This window comes from Hyperolius riggenbachi, chromosome 7 (genome assembly GCF_040937935.1).
Source record: "Hyperolius riggenbachi isolate aHypRig1 chromosome 7, aHypRig1.pri, whole genome shotgun sequence".
NCBI classification, from domain to species: Eukaryota; Metazoa; Chordata; class Amphibia; order Anura; family Hyperoliidae; genus Hyperolius; species Hyperolius riggenbachi.
Window position 1 is genome coordinate 75124183 of NC_090652.1, and position 15287 is coordinate 75139469.

The 15287-nt window shown below is 45.0% G+C and overlaps 1 protein-coding gene across 1 annotated transcript in view; it reads left to right on the forward strand.

Moving 5' to 3' along the window:
* Positions 1-602: 602 nt before the first annotated feature.
* Positions 603-15287, forward strand: part of TGFB1I1 (transforming growth factor beta 1 induced transcript 1) — a 49103-nt gene continuing 34418 nt past the window's right edge. The window contains exons 1-4 of the mRNA XM_068244147.1: positions 603-1951; positions 9125-9272; positions 11920-12044; positions 14188-14249. Coding sequence (XP_068100248.1) covers positions 9260-9272; positions 11920-12044; positions 14188-14249 — 200 coding nt within the window. The 5' untranslated portion in view covers positions 603-1951; positions 9125-9259. The remainder of the gene's footprint in view (positions 1952-9124; positions 9273-11919; positions 12045-14187; positions 14250-15287) is intronic.

Consider the following 15287-nt stretch of genomic DNA (forward strand, 5'->3'; position numbering starts at 1 on the left):
CACACACACACACACAGTGACAATCTGCACATACACAGTGTCAGGCTGCCCATGCTGACACACACACACAGTGACAGGCTGCCCACCCTGACACACACACAGTCACACACACTGACCCCCACACCCTGACACGCACAGAGACAGGCTACACCCTCACCCACATCCTGCACACATGGCACAAAGTGATGCAAGAACACGCACACTATCTGCCCACCCTGACACACACACACAGCGACAGGCTACACACGCACACACAGCACAAAGTGATGCAAGAACAAGCACACTTTATATGCTCACCCTGACACAGACTCACATGCTGCACACACAGCACAAAGTGATGCAAGAACTGTGTGCAACAGCCAATCAGATTGTTCCTCTTGTGAAAGAAAAATGCATCTTTGACTTAATGGAATGAGTCAGACTTATGGCTGTTCAGTAATTCAGTTATATAAATATGTTTTCTACTTGAGACAGCTTGATATAGGGAGCTGGATGTGGGTATAGGAAGTGAGTCTCATTATCAGACGTGGTTTTCTGTCTCTTGCAATGTTTATATGTTCAGCTAGGGACAGACTTCTGTTTCCCATAAAAGGAGAAAAAGAGAGGAAGAGAGGAGACCCTCCCAGTCTATCCCCAGCCCTACAGCATTCTCACACTGTGCTCTGAGTTCCTGCCCTGATCCTTCCATCACTGGACTCTCCTGCTGGGACCCTCCATCCCTGAGGATAGTCCCGATCCTTCCATCACTGGAACCATCCATCCCTGAGCATCATCCTGATCCTTCCATCACTGGAACCATCCATCCCTGAGCATCATACTGATCTTTCCATCAATGGAACCATCCATCCCTAAGCATCATCCTGATCCTTCCATCACTGGAACCATCCATCCCTGAGCTGCATCCTGATCCTTCCATCACTGAACTCTCCTGCTGGGACCCTCCATCCCTGAGCTTCATCCTGATCCTTCCATCACTGAACTCTCATGCTGGGACCCTCCATCCCTGAGCTGCATCCTGATCCTTCCATCACTGAACTCTCCTGCTGGGACCCTCCATCCCTGAGCTTCATCCTGATCCTTCCATCACTGAACTCTCATGCTGGGACCCTCCATCCCTGAGCTTCATCCTGATCCTTCCATCACTGAACTCTCATGCTGGGACCATCCATCCCTAAGCTTCATCCTGATCCCTCCATCACTGAACTCTCCTGCTGGGACCATCCATCCCTGAGCATCATCCTGATCCTTCCATCACTGAACTCTCCTGCTGGGACCATCCATCCCTGAGCATTATCCTGATCCTTCCATCGCTGTACTCTCCTGCTGGGACCCTCTATCCCTGAGCATCATCCTAATCCTTTTATCACTGAACTCTCCTGCTGGGACCATCCATCCCTGAGCATCACCCTGATCCTTCCATCACTGAACTCTCCTGCTGGGACTCTCCATCACTAGGCTTCATCCTGATCCTTCCATCACTGGGAACCTCCATCACTGGGCTTCATCCTGATCTTTCCATCACTGAACTATCATGTTGGGACCATCCATCTCTGAGCTTCATCCTGATCCTTCCATCACTGGGACTCTCCATTACTGGGCTTCATCCTGATCCTTCTATCACTAAACTTTCATGCTGGGACCCTCCATCACTGATCCTTCCATCACTGGGACCCTCCATCACTGAGCTTCACCCTGATCCTTCCATCATTCAAATTTTCTGGTGGTATCTTCCATCTCTCAGCTCTTTCATGCTGGGATGCTCCATCACTGAGCTTCATCCTGATCCTTCCATCATTCAAACCTTCTGGCGGTATCTTCCATCACTAGGCTCTTTTATGCTGGGATGCTCCATCGCTGAGTTCATATCCTGATCCTTCCATCACTGAACTGTCGTCCTGATCCATCCATTATCCTGATATTTTTTCAGTGAGCACTCATCCTTGAACCTGAGGTGAGGTGATCCCAATCCATTCAAGCTCTTCAGGACATTCTTACTGTACATGGACTTCCTTTACTGATCCCTCCATTACTGTGCTCTTATACAGATCCTCCATCACTGAGCTTTCTTCCTGATCCTTCATCACTAAGCTCTCATCCTGATCCTGCATCTCTACGTTCTTAATATTCTGAACACCCCTTCACTGAGCTCAAACCCTGAGCCCTCCATCATTAAACTTTCATCCTCATCCTCCAACAGTGATCCTTATTCACTGAGCTCTCTTTCTGAACACTTATTCACCGAGCTCTCATCCTGAACACTCCATTACTATGTTCTCATCTTGATCCCTCCTTCTTTGAGTTCTTATCTTGATCGCTCCATTACTGAACTTTCCTCTTGGAACCTGAAATGAGGAGACCCTCTTAACCCAGTTCCAACCTTGCAGCATTCTCACACTGTACTGTGACTTCTTCAAGTGATCCCTCTGTCATTGATCCTTTATCTTGATCCGTGCATTACTAAACTCTATTACTGATCCCTCATCACTAAGCAATAATCCTGATACTCCTTCAGTTCTCATGCTGATCTCCCATCACCAAAACCCTCCTCCTGATCCCCCATCACTAACCTCTTATCCTGATCTTGCCATCAATGAGCTGTCGTCCCAAATACAAAAAGCTTTATTGGCAGAACCAAATACATGTAGTATTGCCAAAACAAAACATTAACATGGGGGGGGGGGGGGGATTGTGAGAAGAAGGGAGGGCTATAGGTATACAGGGGGGGGGGGATTTTGGGAAGAAGGGAAGGATATAGGTATACAGTCCATAGGAGTGTGGAGGATGTAAGGGATGGTATGGGGGATGAGATATATAGTCCATAAGGGATGAGATATATAGTCCATAGGGGAGGGGGGTACACATATCTACAGTCCATATGGAATGGGGGGTATGGGGTTATACAGTCCATGTGGTATCATGTTCCTCTCAGTTGGTGGCAGGCAGTGATATATCGGGCAGCTATTTGCAGGTTTTTCCTCTTCCCCCAGTAGGATGTAGAGTCTCCTCTCCTCATCTGTGGAGGTGAAATCTGGGATGTGGGCAGAGAGTCTCTGGAAGTGGGCGGTCCTCAATGGTGTATATTTGCTGCAGTGTAGCAGGAAGTGGGCCTCATCCTCCAGGACCCCCTGGTCATATTTCCTGCACAGTCTCTCCTCCCAGGGCTTCCATGTCTGTCTGTGTCGCCCAGTCTCTATCTCCAGGTTGTGGGAGCTCAGACGGTACAGGCTTATAGTCTGTCTGTCTTTGTGATGGTGTAGCTTCTCCAGATATGGGGCCATTGTGTCATCTCTCTGCAGTGATTGGTAGACAGTGAGTTTCTGGGATTTCTTTATGTCACTTCTCCATTCCTCTAGGTATCGGTCCTTGCAGCTTTGTATCGTACCTTTTATTTGGGCTTTTGTCAGCCTGTGTTGGTGGTCTTGGCTGGGCTGGCTGCTGATGCTTTGCTTGAGAGCGCGTGGTATGGCCTCGCCCCCCTGGCTCAGTGAGGCTTTATGGTGGTAAGTGCTGGGGTTGCTGCTCTGTATATGCGCCCTGTATGAGAGCACCATCTGCTGGATAGTCGCCCATAGTGGGAATCTGCCTAGCTCTGCCCGGCAAGCTGAGTTCGAAGTGCTGCGATGGACTTGGAGAAGATACTTGCAGAACTCTAGATGGAAGATTTCTGTTGGGCTGGAGTCCCATTTGATTGGTCAGGGTAGGTGACCGGGCCCCATACCTCACTGCTATAGAACAGGATTGGGGTGATGATGCTGTCAAATATCTTTACCCAGACTCTTACCGGTGGTTTTAGGTGGTAAAGTTGCCTTCTGATGGCATAAAACGTTCTGCAGGCTTTTTCCTTCAGGGCCTCTACTGCTGGTTTAAAGCTCCCTGTTTTATAGCTCCCTCCATCCCTATTCCTCCAAGAGTAAGCCATCTCTACCATCTACTCCCCATTTCTTAGCTCTCATACCTATTCTACATCACTGAATTCTCATCCCGAGCCTTCTATCAATTAACTCTTGTTTTCATCACTCACTTAGGGGCTCTGATCCTGATCCCTTCTTCCCTTCTCCATCACTGAACTCCCATCCTGATTCTTCATCACTGAACTCTCACCCTTACCCACCAAACAACAAATTTTGAACCCGCAATCACTGAACTTTCTTCTTGGTCTGTTACTGAGCTCTTGTCTTCACCACTGCTTCACTAAGCCCTCTATTGCTTAGCTTCCATTCTGATATTCCATCAGTTAGCTCCTATCACAGGACTCTCGTCCTGATCCCTGTATTGCTAGGCTCCCATTCTGATACTTCATCACTAAGCTATTGTCATAATCCTTCACTATGAATGATTATCAAAAATCCTCCTGAGCTACCTTCCTTACCCCCCCTCCATCACTAAGATCTCCTTCTGACCCCTCTAACACTGAACTTTCCTCCTGACCCCTTCATTACTGAGCTCTTCTCCTGACCCCTCCATCATTTAGCTCTCCTTGTGACCCCTCCATCGTTGAGTTCTCCTCCTGAACCCTGTACCACTGAGCTTTCCTCCTGGCCCCTCCATCATGAGCTCTCCTCCTTACCCCACCATCACTGAGCTCTCCTTTGACCCCTCTATCACTTAGCTCTCCACCTGACCCCTCCATCACTGAGCTCTCCTCTGACCACTCTATCACTTAGCTCTCCTCCTGACCCCTCCGTCACTGAGCTCTCCTCTGACTCCTCTATCACTTAGCTCTCCTCCTGACCCCTCCATCACTGTGCTCTCCTCTGACTTCTCTATTACTTAGCTCTCCTCCTGACCCCTCCATCACTGAGCTCTCCTCTGACCGCTCTATCACTTAGCTCTCCTCCTGACCCCTCCATCACTGAGCTCTCCTCTGACTTCTCTATCACTTAGCTCTCCTCCTGACCCCTCCATCACTGAGCTCTCCTCTGACTTCTCTATCACTTAGCTCTCCTCCTGACCCCTCCATCACTGTGCTCTCCTCTGACTTCTCTATTACTTAGCTCTCCTCCTGACCCCTCCATCACTGAGCTCTCCTCTGACTTCTCTATCACTTAGCTCTCCTCCTGACCCCTCCATCACTGTGCTCTCCTCTGACTTCTCTATTACTTAGCTCTCCTCCTGACCCCTCCATCACTGAGCTCTCCTCCTGGCCTCTCTGTCACTGAGCTTTACCATTTACCCAGCCGGTCACAGAAAAGTTTGAGATGAATCAGGGGTGGTCCGTTTTCTGGATTTTATCCTGGTTGTCAAGTCCATTTTGCCATTATTTTATGCATAATCGTTTTTGTCCCCTTTTTTTGTGGTGAGAAATGATACAGGTTTGGGAAAAATAACTAACATCTTAACCTGCTTGAGTTGCAATAATCATGAGCTGCTCCTCATCCCTCCATCAATCTTATTTTCATCCCTCCTCAATCACTGACCTCATATCCTCATCCCTCCATCGACTCAGCTCTTGTCCTCGTCCATCCATCCATCCCTGAGCTCTCATGCTTATTCCTCCATCACTGAGTTCTTATCATCATCCCCTCCACCACTGAGCTCTTATCTTTATTCCTCCATCACTGACCTCATATCCTCATCCCTCCATCGACTGAGCTCTTGTCCTAATCCCTCCATCCCTGAGCTCTCATCCTTATTCCTCCATCACTGAGTTCTTATCCTTATCCCTCCGTCGCTGAGCTCTTATCTTTGTTCCTCCATCACTGATATCATATCCTCATCCCTCCATCACTGAGCTCTTCTCTTTATTCCTCCATCACTGACATCATATCCTCATCCCTCCATCACTGAGCTCTTATCCTCATCTCTCCATCACTGACATCATATCCTCATCCCTCCATCACTGAGCTCTTATCCGTATTCCTCCATTACTAAGTTCTTATCCTCATCTTTCCATCACTAACCTCATATCCTCATCCCTCCATCACTGAGCTTTTATCGAGCTTTTATCCTTATCCATCACTGAGCTTTTATCCTCACCCCTCCATCACTGAGCTTTTATCCTCATCCATCACTGAGCTCTTATCCTCATCCCTCCATCACTGAGCTTTTATCCTCATCCATCACTGAGCTCTTATCCTCATCCCTCCATCACTGACATCATATCCTCATTCCTCCATCACTGAGCTCTTATGCTTATTCCTCCATCACTGAGCTCTTATCCTTATTCCTCTATCACTCAGCTCTCATCTTGATCATTATGACTCTCCATCTCTGAACTCACCTGATACATCCATCACTGAGCTCTTACACTGATCTTTCTATCATTGAGCTTTAATCCAGTGGTTTCCTCCATCTCTGAGTTCCCATATTGATTACTCCACCACTAGCTCACATCCTGAATTCTATATCTCACAACTTTTTTTAACCAAACTCAGCACTATTTCGAATTGCCCACAGTGTGAATAACTTAGTTGCCGTACTCCTGTGTTGGGTGTTGCTGTCATCAAAGTTTGAAATGTATTTTCTATAAACCGACATAAAGTACAATGTAACTGACGAACAACAACATAGTTGAGCACCTCCATCATGTGCAACGTACATACTGGAGTACAAACACTAACTTATTATGCAGAGGGCTGAGTGTGCATCCAAGCACTCTCTCATCCTATGAACATGACGCCACCAATTATCCAGTCTACACTTGTATCTACTCAGTCATTCTTCACTCTTGGTGACATTGGCCAGATGCATATGCACATATTTGCATACAATGCAATGCCACATTCTCACCATTCGCTGTGTTACCACCCAGTCTCACCCATTACAAAACAACCGAATACTTAAGTAGCTCATGGTGGCCCAGAACCACTAGGAAAGTATAAGGGAGTAAAAAAGACAAAGAGAAAAGACCTCCTACTAAAAAGCAACATTCAGTGTAATTTGCCTTCTCAAAACAGAAGGTACTTGCAATAATTGAGCTGTAAGTGAGCAGCCATGGTTTCTCATGATGCATCACACCTAAATAAGCAAATTATTTATTTATACCCCTGAAAGCAAGGATGCACATCCAGAATCACTGGTGTATAGCAAGCCTATAGCTTATACATTTTACAGAGCCACATCAACTCACCATGCAGACAGCCTGTTTCAGACTTTCTTGTCATTATTAGTGCATGGCAGGAATTGATATGGCTGTATGTGATAGGGCTTGGACCAGTTCAAGAGAATACAGAAGCAGCTCATGGTAAACCAGAACCACTAGGAAAGTATAAGGGGATAAAAGAGATTAAAGAGATTCCGTAACAAAAATTGCATCCTGTTTTTTATCATCCTACAAGTTCCAAAAGCTATTCTAATGTGTTCTGGCTTACTGCAGCACTTTCTACTATCACAGTCTCTGTAATAAATCAATGTATCTTTCCCCTGTCAGACTTGTCGGCCTGTGTCTGGAAGGCTGCCAAGTTCTTCAGTGTTGTGGTTCTGCTATGAACTCCCCCTTCCAGGCCCCTCTATGCACACTGCCTGTGTATTTAGATTAGGGCAGCTTCTCTCTTCTCTCTTATCTTTTACAAGCTGGATAAATCGTCCTCTGAGCTGGCTGGGCTTTCACATACTGAGAAATTACAGACAAGGGCAAAGCTGTTTGCAGGAAGAAACGAGCAGCCTGAAACTTCAGTGCATGAGAACTGCAGGGGGAAAGAAACACACAAATGATCTCTTGAGATTCAAAAGGAAGGGTGGATACAGCCTGCTTGTGTATGGATGTATTTTCTATGTGTGGACATACTGTACATCAACCTACTTCCTGTTTTGGTGGCCATTTTGTTTGTTTATAAACAAACTTTTTAAAACTGTTTTTAACCACTTTTAATGCGGCAAGGAGCGGCGAAATTGTGACAGAGCTTAATAGGAGATGTCCCCTAACGCACTGGTATGTTTACTTTTGTGCGATTTTAACAATACAGATTCTCTTTAAAAAGTCCTCCTACTTAAAAGCAACACTCAGTGTAATTTGCCTTCTTAAAACAGAAGGTATTTGTGATCATTTCAGGTACATATAGAGATAGTTAGCATATTTTGAAGTAATGCATTGTGGGAAACCACAGCTGAATTATTGCAAATACCTTCTGTTTTAGAAGGCAAATTGCAAATGAGAAAACCACAAATATTCGCCTCTTCCCTCTCCTATCTTATTTTGGGCCTCGCATTTTGTCACTTAACATTTAAAAAGAAAATTCCGCTATTCTCTCTCTCCCACATCTCACCCTGTTTCCTGTCCTCTAAGCCTTATTTATTATCAGTGGCTGCCAGCTGTTTTTGGTAGCGGTTGGACATCTGTACGAAGATTCTGCATTGTGGTTTTCTACTTCATCTGAGTTGTCTTTCCCTTGCACACTAGATCCATCCTTCCTATCCACTCCTCGAATGTGGTTGGCCTTGCATTCTTCCAATTTCTAACTATCATGTTTTTTGCAACAAGGGTGCTGATTTCCTTCATTGATGTGCTGCTTATATCATCTATTCTGTCTGCAATACTAAAAATTGCTTCTACTGCTGGAATTCCTATTTGTTGCACCTCTCAACTTTATCCTGATCTTTTATCACTGAGCTTCCACAATCATCTTTCCAGCATAAACACTCCCCTTGATCCTTCAATGAGCTCTCACCATCACCGAGCTACCAGAGCTCTCATTTACATCCTTCTGAATCTGATCCATCTCCCTCATCACTAAGGTCTCATTCTTATGCCTCCTTCATTGGACTTTCCTCCCGCTCCCTCCTTCACAGGACTCTGCTCCCAATCCCTCCATCACTTAGCTCTTATCATATTCTTCCGTCACTGAGCTCTTATTCTTACTCCCTCTGTCACTGGACTCTCTTCCTGATTTCTACATCTCTGAGCTCACATCCTGTTTCCTCCATCACTGAACTCTCGCTTTTCCATCACTAGCACTCACCTTGATTCCACTATCACTTAGCTCTCATCCTGAACACTCCATTGATGATCACTCCATCACTGACCTTTTACCTCATCAATGCTGTATCCTGAGTTCCCGCCTTTGTTCTTATGACGCCATCTAATGTTGTGTGCCTTATATTCTCTCTTCTCTTTGATTTTTCATTTTTCAGTTTAGCCTCACCAATACCATTTTGTTTTAACCATTGTGCACCCTTTTGTCTACAGAGGTCCCTCTTTGGCCGACCGCTGTTCTGGATCCCTCATCTGGCGGATCTCTATATAGTACAACTTTTACCATATCCGGATACATCACAAACCCCTAACCGTCCCTTCTGGTGATTTCTATATAAAGCTGCCTCCATGGAAGATTTAGGTAACACCAACAGAAATTTGGATTTATTCAAAATAATGGTGTAAAATGCAGAGAAAGGGCCTTATTGAATTCAATTTTTCTCTTAAAACAAACCTGTCATTTTCAAAAGAGAAAAAAAAGTACCTTGGGTGGGGGAAGTCTCAGGATGTCTCTGCCACCTCCAAATGAGCAGGCGCACTAGTGGCTTCCTGCTTGGGCTTCGGCAGAAATAGTCGAGCCTAATCAGGTCCACTGCGCCTCTACAGTATAGCAGACCCGATCAGGTTAGGCTATTTCCTCCAGAGCCCGAGTGAGAGGTCCAGCGGCAATCGCCAACAAGCAGACTTTGGGGGAACCAGCGCTGAACAATAATCTCATAGGAGAAAAACTCAGAAGAAAAAGTTAATTGCATATGAGCCCTTGTCAATAAAATCTCTTTTCAGCCACCAGCAAGCAGGAAAATACTCGAAATATTTTTAGAGTACCTTTTCACCTGCTTTTTGATACGTTTTCAATTGCAGAGTACTGAAAAGTTATTTTAAAGAGACAATAAAAAAAAACCCCAAAAAAACAAACAAACCTCCTAGATGAAAACTCAGGAGAAAACGAGAGTTTCATATGGACCATAGTCAGTAGAGCAGAAACTCGCAACTGGCCAGATTACATTTTTTATTGTTTCCATTGCAATAAAAAGGATTCTGCGTAGTTGCTGTGGGTTATTGTACTGTGTTAATGGTTAATTTCCCTATTATTAACGGCTTTGTTAATGCATGATCATGTATTTTGTACCCTTTTTGCCTTGTATAACTTTGTCCTATTTTGTATAACCAAGAGGTATAGTGGAGCACAGCTTCTTCTGCTTCAATGGCGATGTGCCTCGGTCTGTCTGTCAGCACCCCAGACAAAAGTTAAATGTAGAGGAGAAGACCAGCACCATCTGTATTTATATGCTCTTTATTGTAGAAAAGTCATGTACAGCCAATATAGCGACACTTCAGAGCGTCCTGCTCCTTTCTCAAGCTAAGCAAAGTACAGAATACACATTAACATCACTAAGCATACGTTTACAGTTGTGTTCAAAATTATTCAACCCCCACTGAAATTGAGTGTTTTGGCCAGTTTGACATTAATTTAGATCATTTCAGTCATCTTGTTTACAATTAAATCAAAGAGGCACTTGTAAGTCAGACAAATATAACATAACATTTATGATGAAATAACCACAAATGTATTTTCTGTGCTCACATCATTATCCGTTTTATTCAACCCCCAAGTGACATTCATTCTTAGTACTTAGTACAACATCCTTTTCCAGTTATAACAGCTTTTAAACGTGAAGCATAGCTTGACACAAGTGTCTTGCAGCGATCTACGGGTATCTTAGCCATTCTTCATGGGCAAAAGCCTCCATTTCAGTCACATTCTTAAGCTGGCTACTAACGGTCCAATTTCTAGCGAAAAATCGTCCGAGCGATCAGAAATTCTGATCGGACAAAAAATCGTTCACTTCACCATCAACTTAACCAATCATTGCTTCCTATCTATCACGACCACCAAGAAAATCCAATTCGTTCGACGAAAATTAATTCGGGCGACATTTTTTTCACTCCTTCATAATCGATTGTGTCCACCAATGGAGATTATTTACAACCGATCCGATCAGAATTTCTGATCGCTCAAACGATTTTCCGCTAGAAATTGGACCGTTAGTGGCCAGCTTAAGGTTTGCGCGCTGAAACTGCTTTCTTTAAGTCCCACCAGAGGTTCTCAATCGGATTTAAGTCTGGTGACTGCGATGGCCACTCCAAAATGTTCCAGCCTTTAATCTGCAACCATGCTCTAGGGGACTTGGAGGTATGCTTGGGATCATTGTCCTGTTGAAAGGTCCAACATCTCCCAAGCATCAGGTTTCTGACGGACTGCATCACGTTTTTATCCAATATCTCCTAGTACTGAAGAGAATTCATGGTACCTTGCACATGCTGAAGCTTTCCTGTACCTGCAGAAGCAAAACAGCCCCAAAGCATGATTGACCCCCGCCATGCTTCACAATAGGCAAGGTGTTCTTTTCTTCATAGGCCTTGTTCTTCCTCCTCTAAACATAGCGTTGATCCATGGGCCCAAACAGTTCTAATTTTGTTTCATCAGTCCACAGAACATTACCACAAAACTTCTGTTGGTAGGTAGCCAGACCTGATGATGAACTGTATGGCCTATTACTTATTTGTCGCCAATCTATAAATGCCCACCCTCCCCAACACACGTCATGTCTGTAGGAGGGTCCGCCTCACGCATGCGCACAGTGCCCTCCGCTGCGCCGCCCACCGCCGTCTGACTGCGTGATTGGGCAGAAGTTTCTCTGGCTAGGATTGGCTTATTGCTTACCATGAGGGTATATAAACGTGTGCTTAGTGATGTGTATTCTGTACTTTGCTTAGTTTGACAAAGGAGCAGGATGCTCCGAAACATCACTATATTGGCTGTACATGACTTTTCTACAATAAAGAGCATATAAATACAGATGGTGCCGGTCTTCTCCTCTACATGTTGTATAACCTTGTTACGTCTGTCATCCTTTGTAAGTATTTATTGTCCAGCGCTACGTAATGTGTTGGTGCTTTATAAATACAAGGAATAATGATATTTTTTATTTTTTTCTTTGCTTCAGATGCCTTGCTTGCTGACCTACAAATTACATCTCCTACTCGTTGTCCAGTTTTACTGACAGATTCCTCAGAAACAATTGAAACCTGTGAGCAGCAGCGACCACCTCCACCACCTTATGACCCAAAGGTTAGTGCACTTGAGAAAGACCATTGCGGTCGAAATGTTGTGCTTTGCACTGTGACACTTGCAATAGGCCTTAAATCCAGGTGGAGACCCAGCATTTTTTTCTTTCTGTGGGCTTTCACAGAACATAACCCTTATACTGTAGCTAATGACATGTAGTTCTGTGCTGTTCTTGTGAATTAAGAGCCATCGAACATGCACAAGCGCTCTGGATAATCAAAGTAGGAAGAGTATTGCAAACTGTTAATTCCTGAAGACTGGAGGTACTTGCTTTCCTAAACTGCAGTTGTCGTATGTTTGGTTAAACATTGCAGCAAGTGGTTCTTGCATGTGAGCAAAGGCCCCTCTAAAGTGTAAAACGGCCACAAACAGGGCTATAAACAACTGCAAAATACTAGTACTAAGATTTAACCTCCCCAACAGGTGATAACTATGAGAATAAACAACTTCTGGAGGAGGGGCCTGATATATAATAAAACAATCAAAAACAGTTTCAAAGAAAGGTAAGTCTTGGCTTACCTTCTCACCACTCAACAGGTGTAAATTGTCAGACTTTTAATGCAATATTGCACAAAAAGGACTACGCATTTCATGGTACAAGGCCTCTTCCTCAGGTTGTTACAAGTGCTAGATTCACAGTGAGATAAACTGTTGTTTTATTATACGTCGGGCGTCTCCAAGAATTGTTTATTCTCTCTGTGATGTGAAGCAGTGTTATATACCTTGAGCTGCAAGGCCATCCTTGAAGAATGGAAGCATGGCTACACTTCCCCATGTGTCTCCACACATTCCTTCAGCACCTGGGAGCTAGCGGGCTTACCTTCTGTATCTAATAAAGGTGCCCAAACATCTAGCGATGAGGGCAGATTCGAACAAGAGACAGAAATCTCTCTCTGATTGAATCTGATTGGAGAGAGATCTGTTGGCTGCCCATACACCACGGGCTGATTCCCGATTGATCTGAGCTGAAAATCTTTTGGGAATCAGCCTAGTGGTGCCACCTTGCTGCGTCCCCCCAAATGATTTCTGTGCCCCCCTGGTGCCCGTGCGTTTATACTTTACCTATAACATTATCCTCAGAGTGTCCACTGTATTTCTGCATTGGCTGCCAGCATTCTAGCATGTGGGACACATGTCTGTCTAGGAGGAGGTAGAAGACATTGCAGACTGTACCTCTAACCTCCTGTTAGACAATCTATAAGTTGTTGTTGCGTGACAGTTATATGTGTGTAGATGCACATGTGGTAATGTATGTGTTTACCCAAATACGCATGCTTGAAGGAGAGGCCATCATGTGACGCAGAATACGCGTCACATAGGCCGCGTGAGTTACAGACCTAAATGTGCATGCCCGAAGGATAGGCGACCATGTGACGCGGAATACGCGTCACATAGGCCGGAGGAGACATGCGCGATCACAGCCGGAAGGTAATCAGTATAAAAGACGTCGGTCGCTCCTGTGACGTCAGCCTCTGATGAGTCCTAAGGGACGGAATGCGTAAGGCGGAGCTGGGAGCGTCTGACGTCACAGGAAGCAGGGAATGCCATCGCCCGGGACATTAGAAAGAGAAACGGATGCACCATTCGCGGAGACGGGACACCGCAACCGCATGAGAGGGTACATCACTGGGCCAGGAGCCCGATACGCTGAAAGCTACTCTTGGATGACATGAGTGCGCATCTAGCGCAGGGCATTTATGAATTTAAAAATGTTTTATGCTATGTTTTGTATATATCTTTTCTATTGAGGAATCCGGATTAAAACGTTTTTGGCATTTGAATACATCAGATCGTTGTGGCTTTACTCTTGCGCTAGATCCACCTGGCTTTGAGGTGGGATATATCTGGTGAGCCTGTATTTTTCTAGGAGATTGATGGCAAGTTTGCACTAAAAGTGGAGCACGAATAAGAGCACATATTTGGCACTTTGGGGTGTTTGAACAGATGTTCGAAATCCAGCAGTAATGCACTATGTGGAGCTGTTTTTTATTTTACAGGTCATAAGAATATAGGAGAGGAGCGCTGTCATACAAATACATTTATGAGTTTATGTAGGCAGAAGTGACTGTGTATGCATTCTTGGATTTACCTATTGATGGAAAAGGAATGCTTGTTATCCTGACAAGATGTTTTCATTTCCTTACAGAATGCTTTGCCTTATTCCGAATCTGACCTGGAAAATTCTTCTGACAAGTCTCATCTGTACAGGTGAGAAGTACGAGGGAACGTTTTGCGGTCCTGGCTGCAAATCCTGTTACTGAGGCTTGGTGAATCAGAGTTTGAGCAGCATCAAGGTCTTTTTGGGGCATAAGTGGGCGAAGCAGGGAAATTAATACTTACCTGCTCCTCTGGAGCTGGGTCCTGCCCAGTGATGTGCAGATCATGTTCAACCCACTTTCCATGCGATCATGTGGTATCATGACTGGACTTGTAACAGGGAGTCCTGCAAAGACTGAAAATATTATTGAGAAGCATGTGATGGTTCAGCTCGTTGCAGGGAGACATGTGATGACTGGACATACCGTAGGACGTATGACGGTTATACTTGTTATAGGGAGACAGATGGAGATCCTGTAGTGGGGCACATCATGGCTGAACTTGCTATAGGGAGAAACACAATGGCTGAACATGTTATAGTAGAGTACATAATATAGCGAAAAGTGCATAGACTGCACTGTCTGATGTTTCCATACATGCCTTGCAATTCACTGTGTAATCGCAACACATGGTTGCACACATTTTGGCGTGTTTGTGCAGCGATCCCATTCATTTGTACAAGCGTATTTTGGAGAATCGTCATGCAACACAGAGCCGTGCGTCACCACGTGCACCTGTGTTGCAAATGAGACCTAAAAGTGAATTGGAACCTGTAAAAAAATTCAAACAGATTCTTATTTAAGGAGCGGGAAGGCTCTGGGTCCTATAAAGCCTTCCCTCTCCTCTCACAGATCCCTCGTTCCAACGCTGGCTCCCCCGGTAGCAGTATTTAACCAAATTGGTCAAATACTGCTTTCTGCCATTGAAGAAGGCTTGGGGAGTCTTCAGGAGCCCGAAAGGTCCCAAAGATGGGCAGCTCTGTACTGCGCCTGTGCAAGCATGCTCTGTTGCAAAAAAGGCGCTGGGATATTTGGGTGCAGAGTGAAACCTGCTATTGCAGGGTACATTACATTTCATTGATAGTACGTTACTATTCCCCCTCCACGCCACCATGGGGAATGTTGCAATTCGGCTGCCAGCTATTGCCGG